Genomic DNA, 14095 nt, shown 5'->3' on the forward strand with positions numbered 1-14095 from the left:
GGGGTGACTGAGCTTGGAGATTACACTGGCATTAGTTTGCTGAAGTTAATGTGGAGGATTATCAGTAGAAAGTGATGGTGGTATCTGTCAATACACTGTGGATCCACATGGCTGTATTCACTTGGAAACTTATGATGTTCTTGCAGATGATGTCAAGATAGTGTTCATGAATGTGTATAAAGCTATTATTCTTTTTTAATGTAATAATGTGAAGATGAAATAATTCTGTGGTGGTCCTGATTACATTTATTTCAAAATCCTTTTGCTGAAATTCTATTCCTATCATTTTAACAGGAGCAGAAAAGTGAAAAGATATGGTTATTTTGAGCATTGAATGATTTCTAACAGTGTTTTCCATTCTGTACTAATGAGTCTATTTGTAAAACTTTTCAAAAGTATTCTTTAATTGTTTCAAAATATAGAATCAACAAAAATATTGTGGTCCATACATTAAATTTATGTTTATAAATTAAAAATTTAATTTTTTAAAAGTAATATTTAATATGTAAAGTTAGAAAATATACACAGAACCAAAATTACAAAAGACAGTGTAACCCAACATCATGTTCCCCTTAATTTTGCAGGCCTATTGCAGGTTATGCAAACCTATGTCCAGGTATGATCCCTACTGAGCCACAAGAGTTTCAAGGCATGTTGTCAACTGTTAAACATGAAATTGTCCATGCATTGGTAAGTTACCTGCACACACACTATCATTCTCTTTACAAAATTAAAGCAGTCTTATCTTCAAGAAGGAGATTTTAATTTTAGTCTATTTAATTTGTCTATGCATGGATGCATGGGAAAATAAGTAACTAAAAAAAAATGGCAGGTTCTCATGGTAGGCTCATCCAGAAGGTACGGATAAATTGGATCCATAGTGTATTGACAGATACAACCATCACTTTCTCCTGATAATCATCTGCACTAACTTGAAGAATCGGAAACTAATGTCTTGGTAATCTCCAAGCACAACCACCCCAGCACTGAGGTCCTAGTTACATTCGGTCAGGTACATTGGCAGGTCACATGGTTCACATGCCTGCCAATAAATTTGAGAATATGATGCTCTTCTTTGAGTTCTTCATAGAAAAATTTATCAGAAGGAAATGCAACATCTCAATTGGTCCATGAGTACTCCAAGTGGGGAAGGAACTTTCAGATTGGCATGGAGGACCTCAGGTCCACCTAGCAAGCACACACACACATAAGCCTTGCACAAATGATTGCACCAACTATCCACCCACTCTTCTCTTCCGGCACTTCTTACCCCACGTGGAATTTCCAAGCCCAGTATGGGAGCTGCAGATCCTTTCACTTACCTGTCAAAGAGTCGTCAGAAAATGATTCTACTTACCAGTTCTGGTCAATATATGACTTCCAGAGTGGATTTTTTTTTCCTGATTCAGAGGAACTGCCTAAGAAATGTCTAACTGGATATTCCTGCAGAAGGGAGGAGAAGAGTGCACAAAATATTTCAACTGTTACTCCATTAATTTTGTTTAGAGTCATATAGTTACATCTTGATAATGAGAACTGAACCTCTTGTCATAAGATCTAGTATATTCCTTCAGTATTCATACTACTTAACAAATGTGTTAATATTGTGTCTGAAATTCCTCTGCTAATCATTCAGCCTTCATAGTTTTAATGTTTCCTTCCATTAGATTCATGTTTTGTGTACAATGGTAAATAATTATTTTTGATGAATTCAGTCTTCAAAATATTGAGAATTTGGGAAGCGATCTCAGCGAGAGCAGTTTACTGCAACCCTTTTTATTGTCACAGCAAACATGCAGCTACAAATGGTGTTGTTTCCTTGTTTTCCAATTTAGGGCTTTTCTGCAGGACTTTTCGCTTTTTACCGGGATGATGAGGGGAAGCCTCTAACGATGCGAAAGGCAAATGGCCTTCCACCTTTTAATGAATCGTAAGCTGGGATCCAATTTATTACTTTCTTAACTTTTTTCTTTTAATTATTTTGTACATGAGGATTTTTAAAATTTAATCTTTTGTATTTGCATGTGAGGTTAATCTTAATTTTTTTTATTAAGTGTCTTGTTGCTGGTAGTATAGCATTTTAATTGACTTTCCCTATTTGTAACTTAGAAAGCAGTTTGATATTGAGTTGGGAGTCATAGAGATATATTGACCAAATTGAGTAAGGATGGTATATTTTCCTCCATAAAGGTATTAATGACCAATGTTTTTATAACATAATAATTACTAAAATCATATTTAATTCCAGATTAATTTAATTACATGAATTCATCATCTTTCATAGTTGGTTTCAATCTTGTAGGTCTGCTGAATGGTCTACAACACTGATTGCACGTTCAGTAATTTAACTGTTACACTGTGTGCCATCGTCTGTCAATGCTATTGCTTACTGGCTATTTTTTAAATATTCTTGGGTAAGTTATGATTTCAGTTTATTCATTTATATTTGAACAGACTTGGATTATATCAGTGGAGTGACAAAGTTGCACACAAGGCAACGAGGTTATGGAGTGTACGGGGAAATAACAAGCTTAAACACGAAGTCCTTCTTCTTGTAACCCCTCGGGTTGTCGTGAGTATCAATGGAAGTACCATGATCTGTCTCTTCAGTTTTTTAAATTTCAAACTAGGATCAGATTAGGTCTGTATTTAATGCCTTTTAATACATCTTTGAAATGTATTAATACATGTCATAATTAAAGCAGTAGAACGAAGGGGAGAAATGACTGAACTATAGAAGATGAGAGAATGAATCTTTCTTGGACAGGTAAAGTGAAGTTGCTGGTGATGTTATCAAGCCATGGTTTAAGTCGTGGTAATATTTCATAAAATAATTTACAGAAGCATGGAGGAAACATGTCAAAATTTGTTTGATCCAAAGCAGTAACAAATGTGTTACTGAAGATAGCAAAAGAGTCAATGAGAGGATGAATAATAGCAAACAATTATCCAAAAAAATGCACCACCCCATGGTGAAGGTCCCCTCATGTTGCTATTCCTTCATTCTAATGAGCATTATGGAGTTTAACATGCATCCCATTTATTTGAATAAAATGTCGAGATAACTGCAGATCTTTCATGAAAAAATATGTCATTTTCTTAGTCTGTAGATGCCGAACAAATTTGCTAAACAATAAAAGAAGTGTGTGACTTCTGAAATACACATGGAAGTACAGAGTCCACCTCACTGACAAAAGACAAAGGAGGAAAAACCCAACACCCAACCCCAACCAACCAATTTTCCCCTGCAACCGCTGCAACCGTGTCTGCCTGTCCCGCATCGGACTTGTCAGCCACAAACGAGCCTGCAGCTGACGTGGACTTTTTACCCCCTCCATAAATCTTCGTCCGCGAAGCCAAGCCAAAGAAAAAAACATGCATCCTATAACTTCAGTTAATTCTTCGAGCTGATTGTTGTTAGAAAATTTAAAAGAAAAATAATTCACAGAGTTATTGTATGCTCTTTCTTGGTACTACAGGTGAGATTAATTTTGAATAGACTTGAATTATGTCAGGAAGTGACAATGTTATTTCCATCCATGATCACCCCATTATCCAAACTTTACTGATCCAAGTTTTGGCCCAAATCATCTTGGGCTCTGGCAAAATGTTTTGAGGGGCAACATGACCTCTTGTAGTTTATTTGAGAAGCTCCATCCTCAGAGCTAGCAAAACCCCAAATTAAAATTCCATTTCCTTTGTAAAATGTTTGGAAAATGATGATGAGTGTAAATAGAGGAGGATGATTAAGTTAGAAAGGGAAAATAAAACAACATGCTGCAAATGTGAAGTTTCTGGAAATATGTAATACAGGTACTCAATTCAGGCACCATCTGCAGAAAGGGGAAAAACTGAGTCAAGGATGTTGAGGGACAACCTCATGTTGGAATGACCAGACCTGATTATAAACAGGAAAGGTTGGTTATCTGAAATTATTGAATTCTGTATTGAATTTCAAAGTTTGCAAAGATGTTGGTGGATTTGTTGTACTATTAGCTTAATTTGAATCATTGCTCAAATGTTGGAAGTGTGATAATCAATTAAGGAAGTGATACAAGAGCGTGTGGAATCCATAATTTGCTGAAAATGAAATTATGTTTACAAATTTATTAGATTTCTTTGAAGAGGTAACTATTAGAATAACAAAAGAGAACCATGTCCATTTGGATTTTCAGATATTTAGGAGGTTATCATGTTAAAAGATAGTTTGTCATTAAAATACCCATGCGGGTGAAGGTACCATATTAATATGGATGGACGATTAGTTAACAGAAAATAGGAATTAACAGGTTCTATTCAGGTTGTCAAGCTGTAACAATGGAGTGAGTCAGGGATCACTGCTGAGGCCTCAGCTGTTTACAAACCACATTAATGATTAATGTGAAGGGGCTAAATCAGATAATGATACAAAGAGGTGGATGAAACACCTATAGGCTAACTTGCATGAGGACACCTAGACCCCTCGAAGCACCAACAGGTCTGTTGGCAGTCAAAGAATTCTCTTTTGCTATTCTTCCTGTTGTTTAAGATGTATTGCAAAATTAATCAGTATTTTATGGAGAGCCCATTTTTACATTCATAATTAAAACTGGTTTCCCATTGAGCAGAAGGAAGCCCAGCAACACTTTAACTGCCCAATCCTTGAAGGAATGGAACTTGAGAATCAAGGTGGAATTGGTACAGAACTGAACCACTGGGAAAAGAGATTGCTGGAGGTAGGTTTGTGAAACTTCCTTTAAGATGGTTTTTCACCCAATAGACCATTATAGTTTATCCCTGTTGGATGTAATGTAATTTTGTAAACATTAGAGAGAAATTGAACAGTGTGACCCCACAGTTTTGTGCATTTTGTGGGTGTGAGGGTGGAATTTATGTAATTTCAGAATTTGATATTTATCATAAAGTTTTCACAATTCATGATTTTCATTCTGGGTCTTTCTACAGTCTGACTTGCCACACAGAGGGTCCAGGATATATCCAGTGACATCCAATGGTGTGTTGTGCACGTCACTTCCAGAACATTCACTTGTATATGGTCCACACAATCATAACCACTTCCCTCAACAAAATGTTCATAAATTCAATATACGGCAACTGTTAAATCCAGCTTTGCAGGCACCAACACATTTTCTTTGTCAAAGGTCAAAGGTACTATGTCATGCTCCAACACAACAGTGATGGACAACTTGATAAAAATGGTTTGATAGGTCTAAAATTTACTTGTAAGGATGCATCTCCTGTGAAATAGGTTGCTTCTTGGCACAGATCCTTAACTGCAGTGGTGTCAACAATCAGAGTTTATGCAAAACCTAATCACTATATTGAGCTCTTTATATTCATCTTTGTAACATCATTTACATGAATTTATCAATGTTAATTAAATATAGAGTCATTCAGCACAGAATCAGACTCTGGGACCTGCATTCATTCCAACCTCAACGATTTATGTCAGCCATTCTCAACATGGGCCATACTGTCCCCCTGGTTGGGGGGGGGGGTGGAATCACAGCACATTTGAGAGGGGCCATGGACTGAAATCCTCAATGGGGGGGGGGGGGCAAGGTGTAATGGCGAGGATGGAAATTTAATAGATTAAAGGTTTTTGGTGGGGAGGGGGAGGAAAGGAATTTACTGTTAGGTTTTGCTGTATAGATACCAAAAAATACAAGATTTTTTTCAAGGTTGGAGGCATTTGGAGACAGCTTAGAATGGCTAAGATAATAGTGGATAATTAACAGTGTTTTAAAATCATTCCTTGCTTCAACACGATTGTGTTTGACTGACGAGGAACCAGTTTTGGCCTTTCATATAATTTTCCTCTTTGATTCTGTTGCCTTCAATTCCAGGGAATAAGTGAGCAGGTTGAAAAGTTATGCTACACATTTCTCTCATCCACAAGTGCCCTCATTTTGGTTCGCATTCTTGTGTACAGGTGGTTAGTGTATATCTCCTTTTGCTAGCTTTTAATTGTTGATTTTCTAAATCCGAACACCAATGTAGAGGCACTGAAGAACAATGACATTACTGTTTATGTGAAACATCTAAATCAAATAGGCACAGATCTTCAGGAAAGATTTATGACCTATTAAACCTCAATATCCTGTTTTGGATATTCGATCCATTTGAAGACCAACCCACCGATGTTGATGCAGAAATTTAAGATTTTCAAAGCGATAATATTGCACGCTGCAAGTTCTGTCAATTTAAAAGTGATTTTTGTTTTAAAAATAAGCGTGATCTGCCGAATAGATTTCTAAAACGATGGGAAAAGGCCAAAATATTTTTCAATGCCTTTCTCTCAACATACAACAAGGTAGTTTCCTTGATAAAATCCAGGAACGGACTTGATATCACAAGAGGTGACCTTTGACTCTCACTATCCAGTTTGGAGCCTGACATCAAAAAAACATGCACAGGATCATCAAACTCAAGGATCTCACTAAAACTTTCATTTTATAAGAATTTAAAAAAAAGTCTCTTTGCTAATTTTTCATATCCTTGAGTTTATGCATAATGACTCATTATATATAATCCATTGCACTCTATATATATATATATATATATAAAAAAAACTTTAAAAAAAATTGATTGTAATATGTTTGTTCATGTTCAATGATCACAAATCACAGTTGTTATGCTCAGAATAAAAGCCTTGTTTTTCACCTTATCTAACATTTTTTTTCATGTGGTCAGTAAAAGAGAAGTACAGAAAAAAAACAACTAAACTTGACTGCTTCGTAGGGAAGAAGGCCCATAAACTTTGAGCAGACTATTAAGGAGCCCATTAGCCAAAAATAAGTTGAGAATGGCTGATCTATGTTAATACCATTTGTCCTCTCACATGCACATCAACTTCCAACCAATCCAGACCACTCCCCCACCCCCTTGCATTTTCCAACCACCCACCTGCAGATTGTCAGTTAATTGGCTATTCTAAATTACAGCCAGATAACTCATCTTCTGTGGCAAGAAAAACTTCAGGTCATTGACCCTTCACTAGAACTGTAAAAGTGAGTGTGCAGACATGTGTTTTAAGTTGGAGTGAAGAAGGGGAATGTCAGTGAGAGGGTGGAGACCAATATTACGGGGTTGATACTATTGCTTTTGGTAGTGGTTGGGGGGGGGGGGGGGGAGGTGGGAGGAGAAAAAGTGAAGGATAGTATTTTATAACAGATTTTTGCAGAGAAGCGAATATTGAGGAGGATAACTAAGAGAAGGAAACGAAGCAATTACATGCTATAAATGTGAGGTGCAGAATACAGTAGTTGCTGGAACTGTGTAATATTTAAGTAGCATCTGTGAAGAGAGAAAAACAAGTTAATGATATTGGTGGATGGCCTTGCATCAGAACCAGCCTGATCTGACATTAAATAGGAATGGACGGTTATCTGAAATAGTTAAATTCAGTATTGAATCTCAAAGACTGTAAGTTGCTCAGAAAAATGATATGAATACTATTCCTGCATGGGCCAAAGGACATATTTCTGTGCTGTGGTGTTCTGTGCTCAAGCTAACTGTGGGGTTTGAAGTGGAGAATTATAGTGACAGCAAACGAGCTCAAAATCACGTTTGTGAGAATGAACAATGACGTTCTGAAAAGTAGTCACCCATACAGTAATAGGTTGCTCCAATGTAAAATAGTTCTCATTGTGAATCCCATAATCTGTTTCTCCTCTAAATGGAATGTGCATTTTTTCCTTCTTTGGAAGTTGTGTTCCATTGACATTACACTGATTTGTAAAGCCAAGAATTTGATCCTTAATTTTGAAGATAATTTATATTGGATGCTACTAATTTTGGAAATCATACTAGATAAAAAGAATTGTCAGTTGAGAATAAAGGTGGAATACGAGACAAATGTAAAGATTTTTGGCATTGGCACTAAAAGAATGGTGATTCAGTTATATTTTCACTTCATATTTTGATTCAATGGAAAAGGCCTTAGCTGTATTAGGAACATTTGATCAAAATGTACGTAATTGTGAGTGATGCATTAAGAATGTATGTTTAATCTTCTTGCTCTGCTTAAACCAAGAATATAAAATTATCTTTGCTTCAGGCAACCTAATTAATACGATTAGTGAAATTTATAGTTGATAGTTACTTCTGCTTTGCTTATTCCATAAAGTGATTTTAAGCCATGGGAAAGCTGGAATTTAACCATCTAAGTTTCTCCAAGATCTTTGGGAGTTATTTTAATTCATTTTTAGTTTGTGGCATCATTTGCAAGTCTCGTTTATTATCCCAGTGCCAAAGAATGAAAAATAAATTGTAGAGCTAAGCATAATGCTAGGAAAACTTAGCATCTGTAGAGTGAAAAATATAATTAATAATATTAATATTTCAGCACAAGTTAAATACCGTTTATTTTAATTCAGTTTTACAGTATATTTTGATTGAAGAAGAGAATGGCTATTTCAAAATAATGCAAGAATGCACTGCGTGTGTTAACACATAGAAGAGGAACGTGTATTTATTAGTTCTCACTTACTAAATTTAAATTACTACTTATCTCCATAAAAATGAGGAGGTGCTGGAGAATAATGTTCCTGTTATACATGTAGACCCCATCTCTGCAAAATACATAGGAAAGAAATATTAGACAAGAAATTGTATTCTGGAGACCCAGTTGTGATTTGCAAGTGGAAACCAGGACACAGCTTCCTACCTGCATCCTTAAATTAGGAGTGATTTATTGTTATAGAAATTATTACAAAGGTAGGTACTTCCTGTCACAAAATAAAAGTAACTGGGAAAATTCAGGATTTTAATTTCCATCTTATTTTTCTAGTTATTATATCATTGTTGGTACTGGGAGAAAATCTCAATAATGACAGAACGATTGGATAAGCCTTTTCATTTTTTTTAATTCCATTTCATTCCCTAGAATGAAGCAATGACAGGTTCTCACACGCAGAACAGGGTATTCTCCAGATTAACCTTGGCAGCATTAGAGGATACTGGGTAAGTTAAATGATGTGTTATCAAATGTTTGTGTTATCCTATAACCTTTTCTTGTATTTAAATTTTAAAATGTTTAACACATTATTGATTGCAAAGAAAATTGTGTTAAGCTCTAGAAAAGTAAAATGCCCTTTGGAATGTTTATTTGTCTATCTTCAAATTTTGCAGACATAGCTTCCATGATAGGCTGCAGGTGCTGTGATTTTGTAAAACACTTCCAAATGCCATAACCCCTGTCTGCTCTTCACCATCCCCTCCGACCTTCCCCTCTCAGTAGAGGCCTCTCCTTCGTCCACACCTGAATGAATTCTCACACTATGATGTTGAACTCTTCTTTCATCGGCTCCGTCTCCATGCTTACTTCCACAACCAAGATTCTCCACCCCCCACTACTAATCCCTTCTCCCACTTTAAAATGTCTTCCTGCTCCTGGATACCTTGTTCTGGTCTTCTACCTGCTCTGGACCTTTATATTTCCAACTGCTGCCGTAACATCAACCGTATCAACTTCACTACTCCCCTCGCTCATTCCTATCTTGCCCCCCTCGGAATGCCTGGCCTTCCACTCTCTCCACACCAATCCAAACCTCACCATTGAATCCACAGACAAGGGTGGTGCTGTTGTGGTTTGATGCATTGACCTCTATCTGGCCAAAGCCAGGCGACAACTCTCAGACACCTCTTACTTTCCCCTCCAATAGGACCCCACCAAAACTCATCAAACCACTGTATCACACACCATCTCTGAACTCATCATTTCCAGTCACCTCCCTGGCACAGCCTCCAATCTTATTGTTTCCCAACCCCGTACTGCCCGTTTCTTCCTCATACCCAAGATTCATAAACCCAATTGTCATGACAAGCCAGGGTGCTGCTGGCCAATGACTCCCTGTGACCTGTGTGGGTTTTGTCTGGGTACTGCAGTTTCCTCCCACATTTCAAAATGTATGGTGGTTGTAGATTAATTGGGGTATTTGGGTGACATGGAATTGTGGGCCGGAAGGATCTGTTACCGTGCTGTATATCTTGAGTTTATTGATGAGGCCAAAATGGTAGTCAAGAGTCATTTTCATGCTGGCCCTTCAGTGAACCAGTTAAGGAAGCTGTTTTTATCTTTCACACTGGACCACTCTTAATCAGGACTCTGTTTTTTTCACACTCATCACAAGGCATCCCTGGGGATAGGGGATTCTATCCTCCACCAGTGACATCTGAGTGGTGCATCAAGCGATGGTAGACCTGCCCTAAATCCTGATCAATGTATTATGATCTTGTATTTAAACAAAATCATGCCTAATTATAACACAATTCTGAATTATGCACAGCACAGTATGAGCCTTTCAGCCCCTGTTGTTATACTGATCTATTATAATCCTTTATGATTATATAAAATACTATGGGAAAGTATACCCACACAATTTATAAACACTGTGGGAAAGTCCTGGTGGTAATAGCACTCAATTTATAAAGACCGTGAGAAAGAGTCATGGCAGACCTGCCCTCCCAGAATTCCATGCAGCAGGGAAAAGGCTATATGCACGGAGCAGTCATGAAAGGGTGTCTCTGACGCACGGAATCTCTCTCTCTCTCTCTCTCTCTCTCTCTCTCTTTTATTTAGGTCAGCAAGGTTTTTAATCTTTTGTTTCCTTCACATTCCTGCACTCACGAAAAAACATAATCAACGTCACTACTTTATCCCAGGATATCCCATGTCCCTTTCACACCATGGCTGATAGATCATCAGGTAGAATCATCCTTGGCATCTAATGATGCTTGCATGCCAATTAAAAAGCTTTTGCACTGGACCCTTAATCGGTAGATTGGCTGTCAATTACTGGGATAAGGCGCCAGTGTGAAAGGGCTATTGTTTGGATGAACTTCATGATAATAGATGTACACTGACATTTTTATCTGATGCAGCCAAACAGATATTTCATGAAAATTACAGCGACAATGTTATTAAATTAAATTGAAAAATAATAAATACAAAAGCTAGATAATATTCATAATTGTATATATTAATGGTTAGGTCTTTGAAAGGTCATGCACTTGGCTGATATGGAAAGTGAGAACACCGGATCCAAATTGATACAAAATTGCTTGTTCTAGGTGTAGAAGGTGGCAGTGGAGGATCAGATTGGAGGCCTGTACTGGTGGTGTGCTGCAGGGAGGAATCATTGCTGGGTCCATTTTTGCTTATCATGTATATTAATTATTTGGATAGGAAAATGGCTAACATGATGAGTAAGTTTGCAGATAACACCAAAATTGAAGTTATAATGAACGATAAAGAAGGTTACTTAAAGTTGCAACAGGAAATTAATCAACTGGGAATGTGAGAAAAGGAATAGCTGATAGAATTTAACTTGGACAAGTACGTAACCATACAATTTGGGAGGTAAAAGTAAAAGTAAATGGCAATGTCTTGGGAAATGTTGTTGAACAAAGAGGCCTTGTGGTACAAAGACATAGTTTCCTAAAAGCAGCAACACTGGTAGGTAGGGTGATGAAGATGATGTACAGCATAATTGCCTTCATCGGCACTGAAACCAAGAATTGGGATGTTATGTTACAGTTGAATGTTTGTTTGGCTGCAGTTGAGCTATTGTGTGCATTTCTGGTCACCATGCTCTAAAAAGGATGTCATTAAGCTAGAGCAGGGCTTCCCAAACATTTTAGCTTATGGAACCCTTTTGGGGAGCACTTGGAAATCGCAGAACCACAATCGTCAATCACAGTTTAAAAGACCTGGCGTCAAGAACATTAAGAAAGTAAATAAACACCTCAGTAGCAGATTAACTACTAGCTGGCCCTAGGCTGAGCTTTAGTAAGACCCTCCCCACCCCCCCAGTCTTTCCCCATCATGGGCCTGGGCTACCCCCAGCGTCCCTTGCTCCTCACCACAAGCCTGGCAATCCCCACTGCCTCTTGCTCCGCTGCAGCCTGGGCTGCCCCAGTTGCGTCAGACACCGCTGGCATCACACCCCTCCAGTTCACTTATCTCAGCTGACCAGTTGGACACCGGTATTTCGGAGCTTCCTCCTCACACACACCGCAAATCTCCACATTGCTGCTGCCAGAAACCACCCCACACGTCGCAATGGTGCCGGGCCGACCCTGGCCCACAGTCACCAGTTTCACCCGCGCAGATCATTATTACTCCCTGAGTAATAATGTGTTCCAAGGAACACACTTTGGGAAATGCTGAGTTAGAGAGGGTGCAGACAAGGTTCACAAGAATGTTACCTGGATTGGAGGGCTTGAGTTATGGTTTTCCTGGAGTGAAGGAGGCTGAGGAATGATCTTGGAGATTTATTAAATTATAAGTGGCACATCTAGGGTAGATAGTCACACTTGCTTTTCCCCCCAGCCTAGGGAAATCTAAAACTCAAGATGATTAGTTAAGATTAGAGGGTGAAGATTTAAAGGGGATCTGAAGGCCAAGTTCTTTAAACAGAGAGTGATGGGTAGATTGAAAGAGGTGGAACAAGAGACAGTAGAGGCAAATACAGTTACCGTAGTTAAAAAAAAGAACATGTGGACAATAACATGGATAGTAAAGGTTCAGAGGAACACTCAAATTGGCTTAGATTAGATTGACATCTTGGGTAAATTGGGCCAAAGGTTTTCGTTTCCATTTGGTATAATGCAAGATCCAGCATCTGTTATCTGCGTGGCCTTCACAGTATTGATCATTCATGACTAGTTGTTAAGGATTGATACAAGTGAGTGGTTTGTTGCTTAATAAAGCAGTTAAAATTTGATTATGTTCCTGTACGATTGGAATAGCAGATGCTGGATAATGACTAGTTCTCTTCCCAGAAATGAACGTGCAAACCAGTTAGACTTTTTGTAAACAGCTTCGAAGTTACTATCCTCAATATACTCAAGTGCTTGTGCTCCACTTCAGTATATTTCCACCCATCCCCATGTAACTCTGTATTCCTTCATCCAGCTTACATTTAAATGTACTTGTGTTATTCATTTCAACCATCTCTTCAGGTAGCAAGGACCACGTTCTCACGCACGTTTCTAAGCAAGTTGCCAATGAAATATGGTCTATGATTGAAATCAGCTCACTAGTATGAGATGTTTTAATGAGCTTGACTATTTTAAATTGACTTACCGTAATTCATACATGGGACAACAATGTGACTAGATTCTTTAAATATTCGAATTGTTGCATATTTTATATATTTTCTATCCTTTCTTGCAACTACCAGTTGGTACAGAGCCAATTACAGCATGGCAGAGAGATTGGAATGGGGTGAAGGCATGGGCTGTGATTTTGTAATGAATAGCTGTAAATTTTGGATTGACCAACAACGGAATAGGTGAGTACTTTGTACATAATTATACCACTAATACACCATTAAAGTAGCCTGCAATGAAGAAGCATTGCTTCAAATGATGATTAGCATTGCTTGGATATTGCCATGCTAAATTATTATTAATAATAGTGTTGTTATTACAGTAATTTCACTTAATCTATAACCAATATATTTCTCCCCTTCCAAAGGTTTAACAAAAATAATCAAAAATTAAACAAGGTTTTCAGCAAGTTAACTAAGGTGCTTTCGAGCCGCACTAATCATATGGAAGACCAGCATTCTGATAAATTGAAACAAGGAGAATTTTTAATCTGCCACACATTTCATTTTGAAAACTTTTGGGATCCTTGTATATTATATGCTCATCATATTTTAGTTTGCCTTCAATTTTGTGAACACTTGCGATGTAACTTTGCAGCATTTTCAACTGTCTAACTTTGCACCTTATTGGAACTTTGAATCAGGCTCAAACTACAACTGGAAAAAGAGAGTCATTTAGTTCAAGACTCAAAAATGATCTGTGGTGAGATATATGGGCTTGAAATGTGTTGAAAACTGGCACGTTAACCTTGTATCACTGTGAATATTTCACTATTCAGGAATAAGAATGTAACTCCATATTGTGACACTCGGAGAACGTCGCCATTACAATTGACGTGCCGACAGGACCAGAAGGCTGTAGCAGTATGTAATTTAGAAAAGTATCCAATCCCTGTGCCAAAAGAATACCAGGTATTATGGAACAATTTTTGTATTGCACCCTTCTAACCTAGGTTCTAGCAAGCAGCTACAGTAAAGAT

At 37.7% G+C, this 14095-nt stretch overlaps 1 protein-coding gene across 2 annotated transcripts in view; it reads left to right on the forward strand.

The window, feature by feature from the left end:
* The window catches only part of lmln (leishmanolysin-like (metallopeptidase M8 family)), a 69303-nt gene that overhangs the window by 17534 nt on the left and 37674 nt on the right, over nt 1–14095 (forward strand). For both annotated transcript variants that reach the window (XM_069935275.1, XM_069935274.1), the window contains exons 7-13: nt 585–690; nt 1836–1930; nt 2455–2572; nt 4608–4715; nt 8888–8964; nt 13188–13298; nt 13895–14027. In XM_069935275.1, coding sequence (XP_069791376.1) covers nt 585–690; nt 1836–1930; nt 2455–2572; nt 4608–4715; nt 8888–8964; nt 13188–13298; nt 13895–14027 — 748 coding nt within the window. The remainder of the gene's footprint in view (nt 1–584; nt 691–1835; nt 1931–2454; nt 2573–4607; nt 4716–8887; nt 8965–13187; nt 13299–13894; nt 14028–14095) is intronic.

The sequence above is a fragment of the Narcine bancroftii genome, chromosome 4 (assembly GCF_036971445.1).
Source record: "Narcine bancroftii isolate sNarBan1 chromosome 4, sNarBan1.hap1, whole genome shotgun sequence".
In the NCBI taxonomy this organism is placed as follows: domain Eukaryota; kingdom Metazoa; phylum Chordata; class Chondrichthyes; order Torpediniformes; family Narcinidae; genus Narcine; species Narcine bancroftii.